At 52.1% G+C, this 12,354-nt stretch overlaps 1 protein-coding gene across 14 annotated transcripts in view; it reads left to right on the top strand.

Moving 5' to 3' along the window:
- The first annotated feature begins 785 nt into the window (after positions 1-785).
- Positions 786-12,354, top strand: part of KDM2B (lysine demethylase 2B) — a 123,662-nt gene continuing 112,093 nt past the window's right edge. For 4 of the 14 annotated variants that reach the window (XM_060121130.1, XM_060121127.1, XM_060121134.1 and 1 more), the window contains exons 1-4: positions 900-929; positions 2,921-3,065; positions 5,973-6,051; positions 7,245-7,291. In XM_060121130.1, the coding sequence (XP_059977113.1) occupies positions 915-929; positions 2,921-3,065; positions 5,973-6,051; positions 7,245-7,291 (286 nt within the window). In that variant the 5' untranslated portion in view covers positions 900-914. Of the gene's footprint in view, positions 930-1,549; positions 1,861-2,221; positions 2,255-2,920; positions 3,066-5,972; positions 6,052-7,244; positions 7,292-12,354 lie in introns of those variants that run through there. The other 10 variants (XM_060121136.1, XM_060121132.1, XM_060121131.1 and 7 more) reach the window with 6 other exon arrangements.

The raw sequence follows: 12,354 nt of genomic DNA, 5'->3' as shown, positions 1-12,354 counted from the left end.
TCTCTTACGCTGACGGCTCACATCTGATTTCTGATGGGGAAGCCACTTCCTCTCCACTTATCTGTCTGATCACTGTGTTGACACCGGGGAGGATATGAGGGTAAAGCAATCAACCAGATTCAAAACTTCTCTGAGCCTCAGTTTCCCATCTGCAAAATGATTTGCTCCAACTATCCCACAGAGTTCATGAGAGAAGTAAAATTAAAAGTATGGGAAGTTTGTTTGCAAAGCCTGTTATGAGCAGGTATAAGGCTCTTTTACTGTAGCCCTGGTGCCATGTCATCTCATCGTGATCTTTACCTCCAAGATCAGGCCTAGTTGGGCTGGAAGAATGTTTAGGGCCAGCTTTTCTCACAACCAAAGTCGACCTGACTGTTGTTCATGATGGACTTACAGGATAACACGTTTAGGATTCCAGTTTTGGGGGTGGTCACAGTGAATGAGGTATGTGGACAGCATACTGAGATCTAATGATACTCCATATTTGTATAGAGGGTGCCCATACCTCCGCCAAGAAGCGCTGTAGGCTTAATCAAGGGGTGCCCAAAGTTCCCCGCGCCCCATCCCAGCGCCTTGCACCTTTCCACCGACATTTCTCCTGTAAACCGCCAATAAGGGCTTACCCTTCGCATGTTTGCCAGCTGCGTTAGGAGGCGCCAGATCCGATTCTCTCGGTAGTTCACTCCTGAGCATCTATTTCCTCCGCTTGGCGAGCGCAGGGACCTTTAAAAAATGTCCAACTTCTCTTGCAGGGTTTGTCGCCTAGTAAAGGACTCCACCGACGCGGGCAGAGTGAATGAATGAAAGGCAACGTCTTCCGGTCAGCTCGGGTCTTAAAAGGCTTTGGTCTGGCTGTATTTCCTGTACCTGTGTGTATGTGGATCCTTATCTTTGAGTCCAGGAGTTTAAAAGCTATGCAGTCCGTACAGGTATGGAGCTGCGCTAATTTCTTCCTGAGCCCCCAAATGCCTCCTCCGTATGGCAGGTCCGCTTATGGGGATCTAGAGAGGATCCCCCCAAAAAAAGACGTAGTAGAAAAGAAAAAAATTATATATACACAAAATGTTTTGAATTTGGGTCGGCCACGTAGGTAACGAGGTGGGGTGAGTGAAGGAAGAGGAAGAGGGGTAGCCCGTGGGGGCCGTGGGCAATGGGGGCAGGGATTGAGGTGGGAGGTCGTTTTTGGGGGGTGCCAGGCCCCGGGGGCTTTCACTCCAGCATGCTCGGCTTGCATTTCCGCGCCTCCCGCTGAGGCCAGCCGTGCAAATCTGCACCTCCCTCCCCACCCCCTCCCTCCTTCCCTTCCTCCCTGCCCCGCCATCTCCGGGATGCGCCCGCCGCCTGCAACTCAGCCCTTCCAAAAGTCAGCTCTGCACACAACTCCCGGGCGGCGGCGGCGCCTGCGTGCAGAGGCGCACTCGTGACCCAACAACAAAACAGCGATGCCAGGGCGCTAACGGCGCCCGGTGCCTCCCGGGCGCCCTCCCCGCCCCACACCTCCTCAGGCCACCGCCCCCGCCCACCCCCATCCCGGGCCGAGTGCCCCCCCCAAGCCGGGCCGCGGGCTCGGAGCGCGATCGGCAACAATGTTTACGTTCCGGGGATTATGACGTCGACGCCTCCCCCCACAACTGCTGAAAATGGTTTCCTAGGACTTTGCAAACGGATCTGCTTAAGTGTTGGTGCAAAACTTTGTAGATCTCGGCTCTGGCTAGCTTTATTTATTTATTTTTTGGTTTGTTTTCTTTGGTCTTCCCTCCTTCCCCCCTCCGCCAAAATGCAGGGGGCAGGAGTGTTGACAATTAATTGGTGAACTCTCCTAAAAAAATGGAGGCAGAGAAAGACTCTGGAAGAAGATTGGTGTGTAGCTTTTTTTTTTTTTTCCAAATCTGTATCTGGTATATGATAGATCTATTTTTTTTGTTGTTGTTTCTTGCTGCCTTTTCTTTCCTTTTCTGTATTTTGCAAGAGGACCGGAAAAAAATATAATAAATTGCATGCAAAAGGAAGCAAGCAGCTTACTCCTCCAGTCCCTTGTGAGGCTCAGAGTCTCAGACACTTAAGTGGGGAGGTGGTAGCGGGGAAAGGCGTGGAGGGGGGGCTCAGCGGGCTCGGGTTCGCCCGGAATCTGGGGGGCTGCGGGGCTGGGCGCTCGGCGGTGGAGGGAGGAGGCAGGGGATGCGGGGAGTGGCGGGGGATTCTCCTTAGGAAGTGAGTGTGCGCGCGCGCTTGTGGGGAGATGAGACAGCTGCTGGTGCGTTTTGGGGTCTCCGATGGGAGCTTTGTGGCGGGCCGTCTGCCTCTCCCCCTCCCAAGCCCCGAACCCCCCCTCCCATCTCTTCTTCTTGCACTGGCGGTCGGTCGGCGGGGGCGGCTGGGGTCTCAGCCCTTCCATTTCAGCTTTCCAGCTTCCCCCGTAGCTCGGGGGCGGCTCCAGTCTTAGAAATGCCGCCGGCCCCCAGTTCCGGCTTCCCGGCTCTGCCGCTGCGGCCGCCAGGGCTGCTGTTAGCGCCGAGCCGGGCGCTGCGGCGGCTCCTCCCGGGGCCTACAAATGCCCCGCCAGCCCGTGCGCCGAGCCCCCCTCGCGGGTTACATAACCAGGCTCCCGGCCGAGTGGGCAAAACCTAACACCTCTCGGGGGTGGGGGGCAAGGGAGACTCCCCCAGATATCCCTTCCATGGCCTCCAAAGATGCAGGAGGGGAGTGCCCTGTTTAGGGCGCAGCTTGACCCTGGGGGCGCTGGCCCCTCTCATTATGCCCATTTTCAGCATCTTTGGCTTTTGCGCAAAGTTGCTCCGGTCGCAGTGGTGGGGTGCAGGGGGCGCGCGGCTCCTGCACCTGTTCGAGCTGGGCCCAGGGTGAGAGGCGACCCCCACTTCCCCCAGTAATGTCCCGGGCTCTCTGGTTTGGGTCCCTGCAGCGCCCGATTGACCGCCAGAGATACGACGAGAACGAGGACTTGTCGGACGTGGAGGAGATCGTCAGCGTCCGCGGCTTCAGCCTGGAGGAGAAGCTGCGCAGCCAGCTGTACCAGGGGGACTTCGTGCACGCCATGGAGGGCAAAGGTGAGGCGCCCCCTCCTCGGGCAGTCCTCCGCGGCGCGGCCCGAGCGCACGTGGGGAGGGAGCTGCCGGTGGCTGGGTTCGTATTTCGCGCCCGCGTCCCCCATTCCAGGGGATCCGGTGACGAAACGAGGCCGAGCACTGGGGGGGTGGGGTGGGCTGGGTGGCGAGGGAGGAGGGCAGGCGGGAACCGGGGCCGGGCGTGGGCCTAGGCCCGGCCCGCGCCCACCAGCAGCCCCAGGGTGGGTAGAGCCAGGGGGCCGGCGGACTGAGGGACCTGGGGACCGACGGGCAGACAGATGGAGGGCGGGTGCGCCGCGTTCTACCCCTCCCGGAGCCGGCCCAGCTCCTTGCGCTGCACGAGGTGCAGCCGATGGGCTGGAGCGGGGCTGGGGCACCCCAGGGGTATTGGGGTGGGGGACCCCCAGGCCTGTAGCCTCGCAAACCCCGTGACATTTCGGGCCCTGCCAGTTAGGACCTGGCGCTGGGGACGCCCCCGGTCACTTAGTGACACCTCCTCAGGCCTGGGGTCTGCTGAGCTCCATCACCTTGTGAGCCCTGCGAGATGGGAGCAGGGTGGGTGACCCGGAGGTGTTGGCTGGATCCCACTTAAGCCTGAGGTCTCTAGCCCTGCATCCCTGATGCTTGAAGTGGGGACTGTGGGTAAGGGGGTTCCCCCCATCAGGCTTCAGGCTGCCCCCTGGCAGTTTGAGGTGAAGAGTTGGGGCACCCCCCCTGGGAAACAGGGTCTCTTCCCAGGGCTGAGGCCTTGAGAGCTCTGTCCCTCTTGTGGGCCCTGCCAGTTTAGAGCAGAAGTTGGAGAAGCCTCTGGGGTTTGGGAATGTCACCCTAGCCTGAGACCTTCAGGGCCTACCTCCCTGACCCTGGTACTAGCAAAGTGTCTGGGAGTGTCTTCCAGACTTTGAGTTTATGCTCTGTCTGGCTTGGGTCTAAGGCCTGCAAGGCCCCTGGTTTGGCCTGTGGGATTGGGGTTTTGGATTTGCCCAGCCTACTTAGGCATCTCCCTATGCCCTTCTGGGGTTTGTAAGTTCATTTTTGCCCCTCAGACATTTGGGTTTCCTTTACATTACTCTGTTCCCATTTTGTTTATCCCCTTCCCCCTTGGAAAACCCTCCCATCCCTCAGTGAGCTGATAACTGGGAAGCGCCTCCCGCCTCCAGGTTCCGGTTGAGTGGCTAGGGCTATGGGGTTAGCTCCTAGGAGAGACCGCCTAGCTTTGCATTTTTGAAGTTTCTCTTTTGTGCCCATTGCTTCCTGGAGTGCCTGGCTTCGGTGGTAGGGGGTAGTTGTGCGAGGAGGGAAGAAGAAATTTCTTCCAGCCTGCCAGGTCTTAAGAGCATTGCACCCAGAGGCCAGACAGTTCAGGGGTCTAGTCTCAACTACATTTAAATTTCCTTAGCACAAATGGGGTTTTAATTCCTCTCCTTCCCCATTTTTCTTGAGTCGTTTGGCGGATCGGAGGAGAAAGCAGTATGCAGCTCTTCCTGGTCATTGGTGAGGAATTCTCTGCCCAGGATCTCAGTGTTTTCTCAGGCTCATTTGAGGAAGTTGAAGCTGACCCTGGGGGTGGACTCTGGGTGTGTGTGTATGGGGTGGGCTGGGGGTTTCCAGCGAGGGAGAGCCCTTAAATCTGCTGTCCAGGCTCCTTTCAAGAGAGAGGGCTCTAGGGTTTTTGGTTGTTAATTCAGATCTTGCCCCAAAACTCGAGGGAGGAGCTGAGAAACAGAAGGAGCCCTTAGCCTGGATTCAAAGTAGAAGCTTCTTAAACTTCTCTGCCTTTAAATCCTTAGGAATCCCCATTCACTGGGAGCTCCTGGGGATCTGAGCTGCTAAGGTCAGGACTTTCCCCAGCTCTGGTTTTGTTCTCTCTCCTCTGAGCAGAGTTGCCTTGGCCTCTCCCTACCCCCACTCCCCCAAGCTGCCCTAGTGAACTGTTCCTTGGGGCAGGGGCTTCAGTGGCCTGGGATCTCCTCTATCTCCCTTCTGAATGGCCAGGGAGGGCTTGTGCCTTTGTGAATTGCTTCAGTTACCTGAGGATTTGGGGATATGAGGATTTATCTCCGCCTCCCTCACCTCCATATTTAGGGATATGGTTGGGTCAGATCCCCTACTTTTGGAACTCAGGAGGATGGAAGCTAAGGCTTCCTTCGTGCTCTAGGGCTTTCGATAAGGATGTTGGGGGTCTACACTAGACAAGCGTCATGTCCCCTTCACACAGTCTTCACCTGGGGAGCATCCCTCTTGGTTATCCAGCTGAAGCAAGTGTTCTGATGGCTGCAGCAGAATTTCACTATTAAGGCAGCAAAGCTGTGCCCAGTTCCCTAGTTATTTTGGCACCAGATACACAGTTTCCAGGGAAACCGGCTTTTCCCCCCTCCCCTTCACCATGCAGGATATTACAATAAGATCTTCCCTGATGCTCGGCTACAATGAGAACCCTCCTCCCAGCCTCCTCTCTGGGGCTTCAGATCCTCCCAGGTGGCATTCTTCAATTTTGCAGTTCCTTTACTTTCTGAGCTCAGCTTGGGATGTGTTTCTCCATCCATCCCTCTCTTGCAGTGATAACTGGGCTGTGTGGGGCTCTTTCATGAGGCTCCCTCCCCATTTCTCTCCAGCCTTGGGCTGTTCATTGACAAGTTCTGACCCGTGGGGCATGCAGGCAGTGACTGAGTAGGCAGAGGAGCTGATAGTTGGCATGGCTTCTCTTGGGCTTTGCCTAATCCATTTCCTTGTCATTTTCTAGGGAGCTCTTGCCCTTTGGGCTGGTGTCTGCATCTAGTATAACCCCTGCCCCTTCCTCCATCGTTTTTCTTCCCCTAACCAATGGATCATGGTTCATTTGCTCCTTCATGACTTAACCAACCTGTTTTAATTCCAATCTCCAAACAGATTTCAACTATGAGTACGTGCAGAGAGAAGCTCTCAGAGTTCCCCTGATATTTAGAGAAAAGGATGGCCTGGGAATTAAGTAAGTTGCTGAAACCAATTGCTTCTTCCCCTGTCTCTTTCCCTAACACAGTTTGTAGCTTGGGATGGATTTCTTCCACCCTTTTCTTTACCTCTCATCACTGAGAAGGATTTTTCTTCATTATTTGGGGATTGTATCTCCTTGTTCAAGGCCTGACAGAGGGGAAAAACTCTTTAAAGATGAGTCTGGATTTTCAGAGAATTTGGATGGAGAGGTCACAGGGTACTTAAACAGCGTGGACTTTTTTCCCCTGACCCACCCCATTTACACGCAGTGACTTCCTGAAGAGAATTGTGTCCTCCCCCTGAATCAGGAAACTGAGGCAGGGCCTGAGGTGCAAAGGGATTGGCCAGCTTCTGGGCCCAGAGGCAGGACGCCTACATGCATATTTTCTACTCAGACTTGCACTATGTGGGAAACTGGCCCTTTTCTGTGGAGGGTGTGTTTCCTAGGATGCTAGGCCCTCGTCTCCCCTTTCGGCTTGGGCCCCAGCACCTGCCTCCCATGGTGTCTTGTCTGGTTTACATTCTCTTCAGAGCTTCCATCAGGAGGCTGGCTGGAAGAACAGGTTTCCACCCCTTGGGCAGGGGTGGGGGAGGAAGCTAAGGGCTTCATCACAGCCTCCCTCCCTCCGCAGCATCTACTGCCAGTCATTCCTACCAACAGAAATTAAACCTTTGGCATCACTATTAATTAATAGTGAACCTCATCACAGTCATCATAGCCAGTGTCACCAAATCCCTGGAATTGGTGCGATATTTTTTTTTTTTTCCTCTAAACTTAAAAGGGGTCCCTCCCACCCTCCATACAACTCCTTATGGAGAGTATTTTCTAGAAGAGGAGCCACAGAGAGGGCTACCCACCCTAAAAGAAAGCAAGCGTTTGAATGCCCAACTCTGGCGGCACACTTCAGTCTTCCCCGGACATGTGGCAGGGGGACAGTGGATGTCCATCCTCTTCTCTGTAGCTGTGCTGAGTTCAGGTGTCAGGGAGAGTGAGGGTCTGGTTTGCCGTTGAGGTGAGGAAGCTGCTGACCGGTTTGGGGGGTGACCCTCCCTCTGAGTTATCCCATTTTGGACTCCCAGCATGAGAACCAGGCAACTCTCTTGGAAAAATGGCCTCCCTCTGCCCCCATTGTTGGGTCTAACCCTGTTATTTCTTCTCATCAAATGTCTGTGTTCCTCTTTTTCGAGGATGCCTGACCCTGATTTCACAGTCCGAGATGTCAAACTCCTAGTGGGTAAGTTGCTGTGTGTGTGCGTGGCCCAGAGATGCTGAATTGGGGGGGCGTGGTAGTGGCAGGGGACGAGGCTTATACCACCTGCCTCTTTGGATATTTAACTGCCTCTTTGGATATTTAACTGCCTCTGAAAAGAAAAGTCCCCATGCGAGGAGGCAGGAGCAGGTGTGAGCTGCAACCATCTCATTCTGGAGAACGGGTCAGATTGCAAAGCCGTAAGAAGCTGTTTTAGAGGGTGTTTGCCAGTGCAGTTGTATGAGGCTGATTTGGACCCTAGCCTCCAGCTTGGGTGTCAGCAAGGCAATCTTAGCTCTATCCTTTGCGTTTGTTTGTGGGTTGCTGGGTAAACACTGGGTGCTGTGTGACCCCTGAAAGATTTTCAGAACTTTCAAGGGCAGGGATCATTCTTCCTGCTTCTTCAGGGTTCCAGACAGGTCTAGGGCAGGGCTTGGCGCTGAGCACCTACAGAGCTCGGCTGGACTCACTGAGTGCCCCGGACTCCTGACCAGGTAGTGGGCTGCCTTTCAGATTTTACAGGAAGTTGGTCGATACATCCATTCTTTCCAGAAGTGTTTCTCAAGTAGCTCCTACGTGGTACGCTAATTCACAGCTGTGAGCAGGACAGACAAGATCCCTGCCCTCTTGGTTGGAGTGACAGGCAACAAAGAAATAAATAGTTTAAAAAAAATTTACGTCTTTTCAGAGGGTGATAAGGGATATGAAGAAGTAAAGCAGGGTAATGGGGTGGAGCTTGCTGGAGCTGTGTTTTGTTTTAGGTGGGGGGTGGTCAGGGAGGGCCTCTGGGTGGAGGTGATGAGGACGTTTGGACAGAGACCTGACTGATGAGAAGCCAGCTGTGGGAAAGAACATTCCAGATGGAGGAATGAACAAGGGCAAAGGGTGGGGGAGGAATGGAAGGAGTGAGGGGGGGAAGTAGTAGGAGAGGTGGGAGAAGTTGCAGGGCCAGGCCCACATAGGACCTTCTAGGCCCTGGTGGGGAATTTGGGTTTAACTGCTTGGGTGATGGGAGGCCACTGGGGAGTTTTAAAGTGTGGTGAGGTGGGTAGCTTTGTGATCTGATTATTTTCTTGGGGGGGTGGGAATTAAAAATATTTTTTAAATTGAGATAGAATTCATATACCATAAAATTCACCATCTAACCATTTTAAAGTGTGCAATTCAGTGGTTCTTTTTTTCTTTTTGGCCACGTTGCATGGCTTGCAGGACCTTAGTTCCCTGACCAGGGATTGAACCTGGGCCACAGCAGTGAAAGTGCTGAGTCCTAACCACCGGACCGCCAGGGAATTCCCCAGTGGTTCCTAATATATTCACAATGTTGTGCAACCATTACCACGAACTAATTCCAGAACATTTTCATCACCCCCAAAGTGAGCCCTGTACCTCCCAATTCCCCTCTCCTTCCATCCCCTGACAGCCAGTCTGCTTTTTGCCTCTGTGGGTTTGTCTCTTCTGGATTTCCATATAAGTGGAATCATAATATGTGGTCCTTTGTGTGTGGCTTCTTTCACTTGGCCTCATGTTTTCGAGGTTCATCTATGTTGTAACAAGTCTCAGTACTTTATTACTTCTTAAGGCTGAACAGTATCCCATTATATGGATAGACCACGTTTTGTTTACCCATTCGTCTGTTGATGTACATTTTAGTTGTTTCTACTTCTTGGGTATTATGAATAATGCTGCTATGACTATTCATGTACAAGTTTTAGTGTGAACATACATATTCACTTCTTTGGGGTATATACGTAGGAAGGGAATTGTTGGGTCATAGGGTAACTACGTTTAATCTCCTCTGACAGTTACTAAAGTAGCTGCGCCATTTTAAATTCCCATTAGCAACATATGAGGGTTCTAATTTCTCTACATCTTTACCCACACTTGTTATTGTCTGTCTTGTGTGTGTGTGTGTGTGTGTATGTCTGTCTGTTTTTTTTTTTTTTTTTTTTTTGTGGTACGCAGGCCTCTCACTGTTGTGGCCTCTCCCGTTGTGGAGCACAGGCTCCGGACGTGCAGGCTCAGCGGCCATGGCTCACGGGCCCAGCCACTACGCGGCATGTGGGATCCTCCCGGACCGGGGCCCGAGCCCATGTCCCCTGCATTGGCAGGCGGACTCCCAACCACTGCGCCACCAGGGAAGCCCTGTCTGTCTTTTTTTAAATTTTATTTTATTTTATTTATTTATTTTTTTCTATCTTTTTGATGCTAGCCATCCTGGTGGGTGTGAAGTAATGTGATCTGATTTAAGCTCTATAAAAGCTGACTCTTGTGGTTGTATGGAGAATGAAGGCAGCTGACCAGTGGGTGTGCAGAGATCCAGCCTGAATTATTATTATTTATAAAGTTAATTAATTAATTTTTGGCTGTGTTGGGTCTTTGTTGCTGCCCGCGGCTTTCTCTTGTTGCCGCGAGTGGGGGCTACTCTTCGTTGCGGTGCCTGGGCTTCTCATTGCAGTGGCTTCTCTTGTTGCGGAGCACGGGCTCTAGGCATGCGGGCTTCAGTAGTTGTGGTGCACGGGCTCAGTAGTTGTGGCTCGCGGGCTCTAGCGCGCAGGCTCAGTAGTTGTGGTGCATGGACTCAGTTGCTCCGCGGCATGTGGGATCTTCCCGGACCAGGGCTCGAACCCATGTCCCCTGCATTGGCAGGTGGATTCTTAACCACTGCACCACCAGGGAAGTCCCCAGCCTGAATATTGACCCAGAGATGTGTTAACTCAGAAGGAAGAACCAAGGACTTCCTTGGCGGTCCAGTGATTAAGACTCAGCACTTCCACTGCAACGGGCGCGGGTTCCATCCCTGGTTTGGGGAACTAAGATCCCGCCTGACATGTGGCGGAAAAAAAGAAAAAGAAGAAGGAGGACCAGTTGGCTATAAGGAGGTGCTGCTGTTGACAGAAGGATCTCAGTTAACTGGTGAGGGCTTGCTCAGGAGATAGATTTTTTTTTTTTAAGCTGGATCCTAGAAATGCTGAAGGAAGTGGACATCAGAACAGAAGGAGGCAGCCTTCCAGCAGTGAGCAGAAGATGGGGTGATGGACCCCGTAAATCAAATCTTGGCACAGGTGACTCTCTCTGGTGCCTCAACCCACCCCCAGCCTTTGTTGTTGGGACTCAGCTCTGCTACTTGGCTGAGTGATTTGGGGCAAGCTACTCCTCAGCTGCAAAATGGAGCTGAGAGCAGAACCTGCCTCAAAGAAGGATCCTGTAAGAGAATGAATGAATGCTTAGCATTATGGCGGATGACGAAATGGTCCCCATTATTATTCTAATGGCAGAATGTGGATCCGATGAAGTTCTCTTTATGGACAAGGATTAAAGCCAGATTCTCAAATCTGGGGATCAGGGAACATCACAGTCTCAGTAATGTTGCCCTCACGCTTTTGAAGAATTTTCAAGCCCTTTGTAGTTTTGTTATTCTCTGGTTGTATCCAGGCTGCCTCTTGCCTTGAGCCTCATTCTTCTCATTGTAAGAGCGAGAGGATTCAATTAGATGGTCCTGACGTCCTTGCCGGCTCTCAGAAAAGTCTAGGATGGCAAAGAAAGCGGGAATAGTGAGACTTCCCTGGTGGTCCAGTGGTTAAGACTCCTTGCTCCCAGTGCAGGGGGCATGGGTTCAATCCCTGGTCGGGGAACTAACTAAGATCCCGCATGTCGCACAATGCAGCCAAAAAATCCCCCCCAAAAGTGGGAATAGTAGTAATACCTGCAGCCTGTGTCTCTTGGCATTTCTGTAATGATCGAACGGATTGGTGAATTTTCGTGCTTTGTAAAGGTATAGCACCGTGAGGGATGCCTGTAATGGCAGTTAGCAGCGGGTAGGATTATTCTCACTGAGAGTGCACACAGGCTTCTGGAGAGTGGTGAAGGGGAAGATTTGTCATAGTGACATAAGTGACAAATGTAACTCAATCTGCCCTAAGCAAAACAGAATTCAGTGGTTTACGTAATAGGTTCAGGATGTGACCTTAGGCATTTCTAGATCCAGGTGCGCCAAGAAGATCTCGAGGTCTTGGCTCCTACTTTTCATTTTTGCTTCCCTTTTTTTGGCTTCCTCTTTCTGCTTCATTCTCTGGCAAGTTTCTCTCCACATGGCAGCTAAAATGGGGAGCAAAATCCCACACCCAGCCTAGCTGAACCATGTGGACTGAGAATGGGGAAGGAGTGACTCCCCAGGGTTGCTGGGTGACGTAACCATGTCCCTAACACAAATGGGATTTCTTTTTTGTTTTTGGCCATGCCACATGTCTTGCGGAATCTTAGTTCCCCGACCAGGGATTGAACCCACGCCCTCGGCAGTGAGAGCGTGGAGTCGTAACCACTAGACAACCAGGGAATTCCCACAAATGAAAGTTCTGCTGTGGATGGCAGAGTATGGGGGAGGCTGGACCATCCCTCGAAGTTAGTGGGGGATCTCAGCCTGTCTTCCAGCCTCTTGTCCCCTCCCCAGGTCCTGTATCTTGGGAGGCGACTGTCTGAGAAGTGGGTGGTGCACAGCCAGCTATTAGGGCACAACCTGGGGCTGCAGACTCTTCTCTAATCTCCTAAAATTGGGCTTTTTTCTCTCAGCCCTGTTTATCTGCCCATTGGAAGACCGGCACCTAGCCTCTGTTTTTAGCTCCTCATCTCTAAAGAACCAAAACAAAAAGTGGTGGCACTGTGCGCTTAAAATGAAAGCTTTTTTCTTGAAGTCTAATGTGCATATAGAAAAGTGCACATATAGTAATCCTGTTGTGAAAATTTGTATAATTTTAACAAATTGAACACACCAGGGTAATTGGAAGCCCAGGGTCAAACCCCCCTTGAATTCCCATCCAGTCACTCCCTCCACTGTTGTCCTGGCTTCTTCTAATAGTGTGGATGAATTTTGCCTGTTTTCATACTTTGTGTTAGTGGAATCATACAGGGTGTCTGTCCTCTTTTGGTTTTGGCGTTTTACCGCTCAACCTTGTGTTTACGAGATTCATCCATATTGTTGTGTGCAGTTGTAGATGATTTATTTTCATTGCTATACAGTTTTCCATTATGTGATTATTTCACAATTGATTTAT

The sequence above is a fragment of the Lagenorhynchus albirostris genome, chromosome 14 (assembly GCF_949774975.1).
Source record: "Lagenorhynchus albirostris chromosome 14, mLagAlb1.1, whole genome shotgun sequence".
In the NCBI taxonomy this organism is placed as follows: domain Eukaryota; kingdom Metazoa; phylum Chordata; class Mammalia; order Artiodactyla; family Delphinidae; genus Lagenorhynchus; species Lagenorhynchus albirostris.
Note: the sequence above shows the minus strand (reverse complement) of the source record. Positions and strands in the feature narration are given on the sequence as shown.